This window comes from Oncorhynchus mykiss, chromosome 6 (genome assembly GCF_013265735.2).
Source record: "Oncorhynchus mykiss isolate Arlee chromosome 6, USDA_OmykA_1.1, whole genome shotgun sequence".
Classification (NCBI taxonomy): domain Eukaryota; kingdom Metazoa; phylum Chordata; class Actinopteri; order Salmoniformes; family Salmonidae; genus Oncorhynchus; species Oncorhynchus mykiss.
The window spans coordinates 41383957-41396025 of NC_048570.1; the positions used below are offsets into that span (position 1 = coordinate 41383957).

The 12069-nt window shown below is 44.2% G+C and overlaps 1 protein-coding gene across 1 annotated transcript; it reads right to left on the reverse strand.

Moving 5' to 3' along the window:
* Window positions 1-6713: 6713 nt before the first annotated feature.
* gadd45ga (growth arrest and DNA-damage-inducible, gamma a) lies at window positions 6714-8459 on the reverse strand. Its single transcript, XM_021606514.2, has 4 exons — window positions 8298-8459; window positions 8077-8178; window positions 7746-7956; window positions 6714-7542 (listed from the first exon to the last, which is right to left on the reverse strand). The coding sequence occupies exons 1-4, from the start codon at window positions 8354-8356 to the stop codon at window positions 7429-7431; spliced, it is 486 nt and encodes a 161-aa protein (XP_021462189.1). The 5' UTR covers window positions 8357-8459; the 3' UTR covers window positions 6714-7428.
* Window positions 8460-12069: the final 3610 nt, after the last annotated feature.

A 12069-nucleotide genomic window follows, 5' to 3' on the forward strand; every position in this document is an offset into this window, starting at 1 on the left:
GTGTGTGTGTGTGTGTGTGTGTGTGTGTGTGTGTGTGTGTGTGTGTGTGTGTGTGTGTGTGTGTGTGTGTGTGTGTGTGTGTGTGTGTGTGTGTGTGTGTGCGTGTGCGTGTGTGTGTGTGTGTGCATGTGCGTGGTATGTGTGTTTGTTTGGAGGGGTGGGGGGGGAGGGGGGGGGGGGTTATAAGAGTCCGCATTGCCTTTTCGGATAGTCTCCAAATAGATCCTTTAGCCTGACGCAGCCTTTCCCATCAGATTTACACCTTCTAAACAGGCATGCTCTCATTTCTCTCTCTCTCCTTTCCCTCGCACCTCTCTCTCCTTCTACCTATCCTTTCTTCCATCCATCCATCCATCCCACCAAATTGTACACCAGCCAATATGCCTGTAAGTCTGAATACCCAGGCACCAGAGCCTGTCATCAAATGAATATGCAAATGAAGCAACAGACTGCAACGGCAGGGCAGCTGTCTCCTACAGCATGTGGATGAGCCCATTGATGGGTCAACCGTTGCAATAGCATTTTCACTTCCGTGTGTCGTACTGGCATTCAGTAGCATCCATGAATCAAATGATCATGAAGGCATAACTGCATGAAAGTCATGTGTTCTTATTGTAAATGTATGTAATTCTGTGATGTACTTGTCTATTAATGTTATGTCTCATGTCATGTTTTATGTTTTGTGTGGACCCCAGGAAGAGTAGCTGCTACTTTAGCAGTAGCTAATGGGGATCCTAATAAATAACTAAAAAAATATATATATGTATATACGTATATGACATCGCTCCCCAGAACCTACATCTAAAGGCTATGAGTGGCTGGGGCCTGGGGATTCCTGGCATGGCCTAGAGACTTGTTCCTGATGGGCTAGGCTGAACTATGTCAGTAATGTGTGAGGCTTCATTCTGAGTGTTGAGGCTGCACTGCACCCCATATCTGGGCAAACACTTAGCATTTCCTCGCCAGTGCAAGACTGGCATCCACGATAAACTGGCAAAAATGGATGGCATGTGGGGAGAGTTGGAGGGTGGAGGGAAAAGAAAGCACTTTCTCCTTTAAAACCAGAACTGCTTGCTCCCACTACATGTTGGCACCATACCACTCCGTGTTCAAACATTTCACGCGTCATTCATCTCAAACTATATGCATGTCTTTGCTCAGTTTTCCCTCCCCTCTCCATACTTCCGCTGCCAAGCTGTCTGTCTATACCAGGAGGTGCAGGCCAGGCATGGCTGTGTGGCCTCCCTAGGCTATTTAAGGAGCCCTTTCTCATTTACACTGATCTCATGTCGGCTTACGTAAGGGGACAGGCCTGAACCCTCAGCCTAATTTGATCAACAGGAGGGGAATGTGTTTGGCTTGACAGCATCTTACTGTATGTACTAAGACCCTGCATAAACTAGATTGGGTTCAGTTAATGAAATGTCACTTTTCAACGTTTCACATTTTATTGTGTTACAAATCATTCTGTTTTTTGTTTTATGTGCTTAAGATTTTTACAATTGCGTGAGTAAAATGCACTAACCTGAAATGTGATACGCCTGGTCTTAGTAGTTGGCTTGCGAGGTTGTTTGAGGTTGTTATGCCTTGTGCATTCTTGGTGCGTCTCACCGTTTGCCTGTCCCACATCAGTTTGCCTGTTTGATATTTTCCTCATTTGCATTTGATAAACCCACAAACGTTATTGTTTGACATAAACTTTGGTTGGTGTTCTTAAAGTAAGGGGTGTACAACGACAACACGTACAGTACGTCTACAAAACAGTGTATTTTCATGGAAATAGGGACTAGGCGTTTATTCACCAAGAATATCACACGTTTCATCCATTTCAAAACGTGATTACCATATGAAGAAGCCCCTGATGCAATGACTATGCAATGTTAAATAAATCCCCGTTGATGATTTTCATCAAGTTGAGAATGAACATCAGTTCTTGCATGATTAAACAACGTCAAATGTGGGATTTTGCATTTAAACCAAATTAGCATGACAATAGACCTACAGTCTCATGTGGATTTTCAGGTCTTGCTTAGCAAATCAGGTACGTTATTGCAGGGCTGGGAGACAATACTGCAGAACCACCGTTTTGTGACCACTAATGAACACTAGACCAAAAGACCTAGAGTATGTGTCCTCCTACCCAGGGGCCACAGTGAGGCTGTTAACTAATGGTCAAGTGAATGAGTGACTGTTGATCTTGGTCATCCTCCCTTCAGGTCAGAGACAGCTGTCTTACTGTGGCTGATCACAGGGCACTGAGCAAGCTACAGTCAGTCACTCTACAAAGAGTTTCAGTGGAGGTGAACTCATCGCTGCCTGTTACTGACCTCCCCCAACCCAGGTGTGCTGGGTCCATCCACCTCTACCTCTACTTATCCCCAGAGCCAGAGAGTGACACTGAAGCAAACTCTCCACCATGTTAACAGTGACACCAGGAAATCATTATTCCTTATCCAAAACAGGTAGCAGTGTGGCGGGCCAGAGCCCATATAAGTGATCTGTCAGTAAGCAGAAGCACCAGAGTAAAGCAGCTTCAGTCCAGTTTGAGACACATGCTTAGATTAGCAGCACATAACCAGCCCCAGCCAGCATGGAGCATGAGCTCATGGCATTAAACTAGGGGACAGGGGACAGTTGGAGGCACGTTGGCTGGCTTGGTGTCATCTGTCTGTTTGTGGTTAGTGTCAGGAAGGAGGAGCAGGGAGTGGGAAACTCTCTGTTCCTCTAGCCTGCCTGTCTGCCTGCCTGCCTGCCTGTCTGTATCTCTGTCTGTCTGTCTGTCTGTCTGTCTGTCTGTCTGTCTGTCTGTCTGTCTGTCTGTCTGTCTGTCTGTCTGTCTGTCTGTCTGTCTGTCTGTCTGTCTGTCTGCCTGCCTGCCTGCCTGCTCCCAGATCTCTGTGTACTTTAGCCTAACTGATCTCACATGAATAGCATGACAACAGCAGTCAGTGAAGTTGGCTGAAGCACACATGGGAAAAACTGGTGCTGATCCTCTACCTTAACCAGGCTTACATATCGGTATTACAGTTGGCCCAAGTTGTGTGGAATGGTTTGGGATTGTTCTGAATACTAAACTCGAGCATGTTACATGTCCAAAGCATGCAGAATGAACTTTTTTGAATTGGGACCGGTGAAATTGAGGATAAGCTTCCACACGGGGAGGGAGAACAGTGTCTGGGCTAGCCGTCTAACTGATAAACTCTCCATCTCCGGTTTACTCTCTCTCTCTCTCTCTCTGGATCACACTTTCATTTTCCCTCTTTGTCTATCTGAGCACAGATCTCAGCATAGACAGTCAGTATGTCTCTCTTAAGCCTTGTTTATACCTGTTGCTAACATGTGTCCTTTATCTTGATCTTATCCACATTCTAATCGTGCCCACATTGTAGCCATTGCATTTACACATGGTAGTAAAATGTGTCTCTTATCCGTACACTGTGTCCACATTGTCACCAGATATCCTGGTCCCTCCCTGCAAATGATTTAACAAATATTCTTTCAAAATAATATTTATTTATATTAAGACATGTTGACGCCACACGTCTCCTGTCAATGACTTTAGACCTTTAGATAATGATGATTTAAATGGTTTCACTGTCCAGATCTGTCTACACTTGTAAGATATCCAGACACAATGCGTTTCTGACTACCTCCAGAGGTGGTCAGGAACATCTGATCACAATCAGATCACAATGTGTCTTTTAATCGTCTACACATGCCTAGAAATGTGGGCACAGTCAGAATGTGGACAAGTTCAGGACAAAGGACTTTAGGAGCAGGTATAAACAGGCTTCTGATGAGGTCTGTTGCTGCAGGGAGCTTCGAGTGGAAGAGAACATCAGGCAACACGAGGAGGTGAACCTGTTAGTAAACCACGAACACAGCATGTCTTTCTGTTTTCCAGCTGGAGCTCTATATTCAAACCAGAATAAACTTCTTCCCTCTCCACACTGGCCCCATGGTGCACCTGTAAAGAGAGGGTAAACAGACACGTTGTTTTTGTTCTGGGTACAAAGTTAAACTGGGTCGACTCGTGTAGAGAGACTCCATGCAGTTTCTCCACACATCCAGTAGCAGTGATCCTTTGTCTTCATTTCACATTGGTTTAGGTCAGTCTTGTTGAGATACAATCTCATTTCCGAGGAAGGTAGCTTATTGACCTAGGATCTGACATTTCATATTCTTTAGAGTCTAAAAAGTTAGGGGAGGGGGGGCCATAGACAAACATGGAATTGTTTTAAGATGGTCATGCTATGGATTGTTTAGCTATTTGATTTAGAATTTTAGGACCCCTTTAGGAATCCCAAAAATATATTGTAAAAATGATTTGATAGAATGTTGATTTTGGCCATTACTACTAAAGCCCAAATAAACATGTCCCGTGACACTTGTGGGAGCAAAATAGAGCAAAATGGAGAACACCATGGTGTTCGTGAGAATCTCCCCTTTCCACAGTGGGGTCCCATTAGTTTGTAGCCAAGTTGATTCGGATGCTCCAAACAGAAGTTGGCACATCGATGGTACCGACTTCAGACAAGTCTCCTTTGTGGGTGTCGTAGAGCAAAACAGGACTCTCCCCTTTCCATAGAGGAGTCATTAATAGCTTGTAAGCCAAACCGTTCGGACGCTACAGACGTTTACGTGAGAAGACCGATTTTCGGGATGTCTTAAGGTCTGACAAACACCGCTCTAGCTCTGCCACCTTTCACCGCAGATGCAGAAGTGCGACACTGGCAGATGTGATGGATTGAGATGCATCCAATGCACAAAACAAAAAGCTGATATCTCTAGCTGACAGATTTTAATAGGTTTTTTGTTGTTGTTGTTATGGTGCGTCACCGGTGCGTCAATCGACTCAATTGTATAGGGCCCCATGTAAACTAGGGCAAGGAGCTATCCAACAATTACCAATGAAATGCTACTGACCGAGGCAATGTTTAACTAACATACATTCAACATTTATATTTCTCCAAGATATGAGATTTATTTTATCTGGGGCATGACTTGAAATAGTGATTTTCATTTTGTTTGAAAGAAATGGGTCAAGTGTGAGCAGTCAAGGAGCTGCTATGTCTGCTTATTTCTATATGGTGTTAAAAGTTCAGACAAGTTGACTAAAGTCAAGGACTGGTGTGCTAGACTTTTGGCTTTAGTAATTATTGGCTTCAGGGCAAGTGCAAAAGAAAGAAGGAAAAACCCTACATTCACTGGAAATAGTCTTGATAGAACACATTATGGGGAGCAATTTGTTGCCAAGACTATTTCAAGGGAGAGTGTTTTTTTAATCAGATAGGGACCTGCACAGCAAGACACAACCAGCATCAGCAATATAGTCTGATTCTGCTTACATGAACACATGAAGACACTTCTTTGTTTTATGGACTCACTGAGTTATTTTGGGGAGAATGTCTTTCAGTCATTGGTTTACACAGCATGATTATTTAGATGAACATAAATCATTTTTGACCTCAAAACATATTGTATTTTCAGTCTAGCAAAGAAATGTTGTGCTATAGTTGTTTCACCCCCTTTACCTGAATGCACTTTCTGTAAATTGCTCTAGACAATGCAGTGCAAATGTACAAGTAATAATCCTACACATTGGAGGGATTGCAGTGGCTGCCCAGTGCCTTCTAGTCCAGTGACTAGGGGGAATTCCTATTGACTAGACTTCTATTAATCTCAACTCAGTTTAGCGGTCTTCTTCTCATAGAATAGCACGATGAGTGTTTACAGGAAGAGTGTGTGCGTGTGTGTGTTCCCCTTAACTCAGACTCTTTGATGTGGACGTGTTGACTGTCAGCTTAGGGCTACACCACATCCACCTTTCCTCTGACCGCGTGAGCCCCTTTCCAACTCACAGCCCCCAGCCCGGACTTTCAAGACCATGTCAAGGCGTGTGGTTGTGCATGTGTTACTGGAAAGACCACATGCATACACATGGTAATTACTCATAGCTGTGCTCACTTTCCCTTTTGAATAAGTTTGAATCTGTCCTTGGTTTGTGTAATGCTTTACGATAGTGTTTGTGCGCAAGAGCTATAGCATCTCGGAAACCTGTCACTCAGGATGTGCAAGTGTGCATTGCTGTTTCCTAACAGCGTGTAATCCCCTCCAGTGAAACAAAATGTGTGCAACTGTACTTCATGATTTATTAAGAAAATCCAGTTAGCACACTTCCCCGGTTACACACACACCACCAGCCCCCCCCCCCCCCCCCCCCCCCCCTTGCTGACAGTGCAGAAGCCATGCTCTGGAGACAAAGAGAGCCCTCTAAAGCACAGGCTCCTAGCCTCTCTTCTCCAGCCCGCCCCCGTCTCTGGCCCCCCCAGCCCTGGTTGCGGTTGTGCAAGCTGTTGCAGTAAGCAGCTGGTGTATGGGTGAGGAAAGGTCACTGCTTGCCTGCCTGAAAAAGCTTGTGTCTGAACCGCTAGTGTTGCAACTACCTCCTCCTACCTGTCACCCAGTTATTCTTACTCTCTCCATCAACCCCCCGCAACCCCCCCCCCCCCCCCCCCCCCCCCTTTGGGGTTCTTTGTGCCACACTTCCTGCCTCACCTATCTCTGTCCAATCAGATGCCACTCTGCAGCAGGTTCATCCTATCAGATTCCACTCCATCAGAGACAGGGTCAAGTGAGTGCAAACTGCACATCACTGGAGATTGCTGCACAGAACAATATATATTTTTTCAAATCACAGCATAGAACTTGGGTAAAGTTTAAAGCATTTATTAAGAAATTGTGTAAAATGTGTTTACAGTTTCATAACAAACAGAATGGCAGTAAAATAATCAATACAATTCATAGTCCAACAAATTGATGTTTGCCAAGTTCATTCAGTGGTAGGCCATAAGAACAGCTTGCATCATTTTAAGAAAGTTATTGTCTCTGAGTTTCAATCCGAGCACTCCCCAGTGTCTTTGTAAAACTTAAAAAATTAAGTCCAATATTTTCCTTTCTCTTCTGAGAACCTTCTGAAGTCCGTCTTCTTCCACAACTCTTTCTGCTACAACAAAACCACCTCACATCCAGCCATGTTTCATATTTTCACAAGTCCACCTCCTCCTCCTCCTCTCTCTTTCTCTGACCATCCCCTCAGTTCACCCCTAACTCTTGACCTTAGCCAGGGCAGCTATAGGGTCATGACCTGTCTCTGTGTACTGCAGAGTCCATTCCAGTTCAAGTCCCTATCCTGATCTGGGATTTCATGACATGACATGGGCCCAGTCCACATACACCTGGGCCAGTCCACATGAGTAATCCAGAACCACACTGCCTTCCCACACTGCACTCTGGGTCCTTGGTTACAGCCACAGCCTTATATTCCAATAGACAGGCAGGCTTCAAACCCTGAGGTTTCCGATTTATTTGATGCTTTCTTCGTCATCTTCATCATCGTCAAATGAAGCATGCAGAGGGTGTAGTTGTTCAGCGTTCAGGGAGGGTGATGGTGGGAACCCAGTCATACACACTGCGGCTCTCCTCACAGAACAGATGCAGTTTGTCCAAAGCAGGGTCTTTCCACGACTCAGCACCAGGGCTCTGTGAGGACGAGAGAGGGAGCAGGAATTAGAATCATGAAAAACACATCAGATAGACAGCTACTCTATATCATATAGAATGAGATTGAATGAGTGACATGCTTATTGCTTTGTCAGCGCTCAGGGCGACCACTATCAGCAAGAACTATGGGTAAAACATGCTGACTGGATGACTCGTGATCAAGCATATAGACCAGGACGTACCGTGACAAGAATGCAATGTGCGTCCTTGGGTTCCCCAGTTTCGTCCGTGCCCACGAGGTCAGCCAGGCGCTCGATATCGTTTACGCGCACCACGTTGATGTCGTTGTCGAAGCAGAAAGCCTGGATGAGGGTGAAGTGGATCTGGAGCGCGATGTCGCATTCGTACTCCTCGTCTGTCGCCAGAACGCAGAATGCCACATTGTCTGCGTCACTGTTGAAATAAACATGAGAGGCAGTTTAGAAGCGGGTCCTATTCTGTAATTGTACACTACGCCATACATCGGAGCATGAATACTTAGTGCATGACAAAAACCATTAGGAGTGTACTTACACATTCATAACTTTGGCAGACTCGTAGACTCCCACCGTAAGATAGTCCTGCTTCTTTGCAGACACCAACAGCTCCTCCAGGGCTGTGCCTGCAATTTGCACTCTGAAGAGAAAAATATATATTATTCATCTCTGCACACTGTCATTACATAGTAACACAGTATCAAAAGGTTCCAACTGCAGTAGGTTTGCATTCGTTTGTAAAATGTGTAGGCTATTTACCTATCGGTGGTATCGAGTGCGCTCTCCTGTCCACGGATCTCTTCCAGTTCCAGAGTCATGATTATAATCCAAGTGTATATCGGGCTTGCTTAATAATTGATAGATACAGGCTTACAATTCACCGGCAGCTCTTGCGTTATTCTGGGCTCTCGCAGCGTTACAGTCGTTATATAGCAGGTCAGCGGAGTTTCTCGGCAAGAGGCGTGGTTTTCCCCTGCTGACGGTCGTGATTGGCTTTGGGTATGTGCGGAGCCAAATGTCCCTGTGTGTTACAGTTGCGCTTGTTGACAACCCCACGTGGGACAGGATTACAATATTACAAGAAATCCCCCCACCTTCATTGACTTTTGCCTTGGCTCGCTGCCAACATCCAACATCAGCACTGTGCAAAACTGAAATTTCCCCTTTTATATCAATTTGAAAACACCTCACAGAAAAGAGGCTATGGGGCACAGACTTGAAACGAATGAAACTTGCAGAACTGAATAAAGCTCCCAACCTGTACTCTTTGTTCAATTACGGTATTAAAATTGACATGCACTCACAGGGCATGTGAAGCCTACATTTTATTGTCTCTTATAAGACAAAATGGAGGTCATGCATAATTCGTTTCTTTAGGGCTGTTTAGTATTGATAGGTAATAATGCCTTATTGGTTTGCAATTGAACCAATACCAAAAGTTGTAAAGGCTTTTGGTATCTGGGCTACTTGCAGCAACGTTAAACATAAAATGTGTGCCTTATCTATTTTCCCAAAGTTGTTATTGGTTCCAATACGTATCTGAGCAGCCAAGTGAAATACGTTTTTTTTTTTTTTACGGAGAAATGACAAGCGGAAGAGAACAGCTTGCACGCGGCACACGCCAGTGTTTTGCATCTGAGGCGCAAGAACATAATTGCCCGTCTTGGCGCGTGGCGATTTATCGCCAAGACAACAGCCGCTGTCAGAATAATGGCGCGTGCCCCACCTGCCTCCTGTTCTTTCAGGATGAGATTGAGGCCGGGGGGGAGTCAGGGTGTGTGTGCAACTGCAACAGCTACTGCAACAGCTGCGGACAGATGCACGTGCTCACTAAAGCCTCGTTCTTACCTGGTTCTAAACATGCTTCCTTTGTTCTTAACTTGTCCACATTCTGATTGTGCCCACATTTTCAGAAAAATGTGCACATGGTACTAAAATGTGTCTCTTATCCGTACATTGTGCCCACATTGTGACCACATTGTGACCCACATCCTGGTCCCTCCCTGTATGGAAATGATTTGACAGCTTTTCTTACAAAATAATATGTATTTATTTATTTTAAGACACCTATTGATGCCATAAGTCAATGGTGCCACCCGTCAATGATTGTAGAAGGTGGATAATGATTATTTAAATGGTTTCACTGTCCATATCCGTCTTCACTTGTAAGGTATCCAGACACAATGCATGCCGAACTACCTCCGAAGGTGGTCAGGCAAGATCTAATCACAATCAGACCACAGTGTGTTTTTTTAATTGCACAATGTGTCTTTTAATTGTCTAAACCTGTCTGGACATGTGGGCAAAATCAGAATGCAAACAAGATCAGGACAAAGGATGCATGTTAGAACCAGGTATAAACAGGGATTTAGAGTGGCACGGGCTGGCCCTCTCACTCTTTTATCATTCTGATGAATGGGTTTGATTGATACGTCTGATAGCTCGTTGAAAGATTTGACATACTAGCTCTTTAACAGTTATCAACTATTTGTCTGCTATCCACACTCCCTTTTTACTCATCTGTCAGAGTCGCCTATGAATAACGACTTGATAGGCCATCTCATGAACTATTAGCTCTGGCCTAGGCTACTCAGCACTGAAATTGGAATACAATTCATGGCCAATCTTATAGGTACTTCACTCTACTAGGACTAACAATAGAAAGTTAGATAATACATATGATTGTGAAACTTGTTATAATACAATGACTATTACTAGATCTGATATAGGCCTACAATAGGCCTACATAGGCAGGCATCATTTAAAACAGTGTTGCCCCTTAGTCAAAGGATGGCTAAAACAGTTGAGCCCTACACGGGCATGAATTTTAAGCCCTACCCATGCCCGTGACGTTAAGGCCCTACCCTACCAAGGCCGGATTGCTTCTGCCAAATTTAAGGCCTGGCCCTGCCCTGCCAGACGCTCTAAATCAGAAATAACTTCCTCCATGAGTATATCCATAAGCTGCTCCGATCTGTCTGTCACTCGCTCCCTTCGCACAACTCACTCTGCATGCACTCTGCTCATGGCTGCTCTGAGTCTGTGAGTTTCCATAGCAACAGGATCTGCTTGGGCTGCTCTGCTCAATGAAGAGAGATGAGATGGCAGTTAGCTGTCAGCTACTTTTCGTCACCCTAAACTCTGACAAAGCTCAAGGAACATTATTATTTTCTGTGAAATAATCTCTCCTGTTGTGTATTTGACGAGGTTAAAGTACGTCTGACACCATGTTATGATCTTAGTCAGATATCACTGTACTACACAGCAAAGCACAAGCAAATGGCTCAACTACAAAATGTTAGCGATCAATTTAGTGATACCCGAGCCCTGCATGTAGCCTAGTTATTGATGAAATTAACTGGCCCTACCAGGCCCTAAACCTCATATGTCAGGGCTGTCAGGCTCCAACCGGGTAGCAGAGCTCTACAAAACTGTGCAGACGTCGCCACCCGGTGGTAGTAAATGAGAATGACCTTTACCCTACATTGCCAGACATAGTTGTTGAATAACAAAGACTCATGATGACTCTATTATGAGTCATTTATTCCTTATAGAAGAAGGTGGTGATCATGTGCTGTTATTCACTCTTCTGTTGTAAGTGATGAATCAATGATGCTATCACACACTATCCTATACTTCCATCCACCCCTCCAACCTCCTCTCATCCTTCCATCCACTCAAACATTCCAGCATCTATCATCATACCTTCTTCACTCCATCCCTTTCTACATGCATCCCATCTTTAAAACATGTGTCTAGGGAAGTACAATTGTTTAAAATGAGGGGCCCAGATCTGCTAGCCTGGCCCCAGATCTGTTTGTGCTCTTGCACTCTACAGTCAAAGTGCACTAAAACTTGCTCAATTTTGGTATGACAATGAGTGACAGGGATTTTTTGGCATGATAGCACAGACTGGCACTCAAGCTAACAATTTGCAGATGTCTGAACACATTTATACTATGCAAAAATAAGTAATTGTAGTATGCAGAGAGGACTATTGGAGGTGGAATTGAATGTCTAACTATTAGGCCCAATGGCTGTCAATTCCCTATTTACTAAAACAAAAACTTAACCAACTTATAAGAGGAAGTCGTCAATGTTAGTTAAAAACCCTCATTTATTTAGAAGACATTTGACATTGAGCTTTGCAGCCCGGGTGTCTCCTTACTGCCTCCACACAGGCTTGTGCTGCTGCGGACTGGGTGGGCTGAGAAGCCTCTACCTCTACCATTTTGATAGATGATACCAAATGAGCATCTTGCTCAGCTTCTATAGCTTCCAGTGGCCATGACTTTCATAACATTTCCATGATGACCTAATAATGTAGCCTATATTTTAACAAACCTATCTCATGAGACGGAAATAACCTCATACCTCAAGTAATTGTCTTCCAACAAGAAACCATTTCTATGAGCATTTTGTATTGAAGATTGCCAACTAAACTTGAGCAAAACATGGTTTACACAACTAGACCATTTCATTATTTTTGATTTAACCGATTTGGAAGACCAGGTGTGATGAATTTAGTCCA

Excerpts from the sequence above, each read along its gene's own strand:
- gadd45ga (XM_021606514.2), bottom strand. The coding sequence starts at position 8,356 with ATGACTCTGGAACTGGAAGAGATCCGTGGACAGGAGAGCGCACTCGAT. Across the intron at positions 7,957-8,076 it reads TCTGCCAAAGTTATGAATGT|TGACGCAGACAATGTGGCAT; the intron begins GTAAGTACACTC and ends TTATTTCAACAG. Across the intron at positions 7,543-7,745 it reads CACATTGCATTCTTGTCACG|AGCCCTGGTGCTGAGTCGTG; the intron begins GTACGTCCTGGT and ends TCGTCCTCACAG.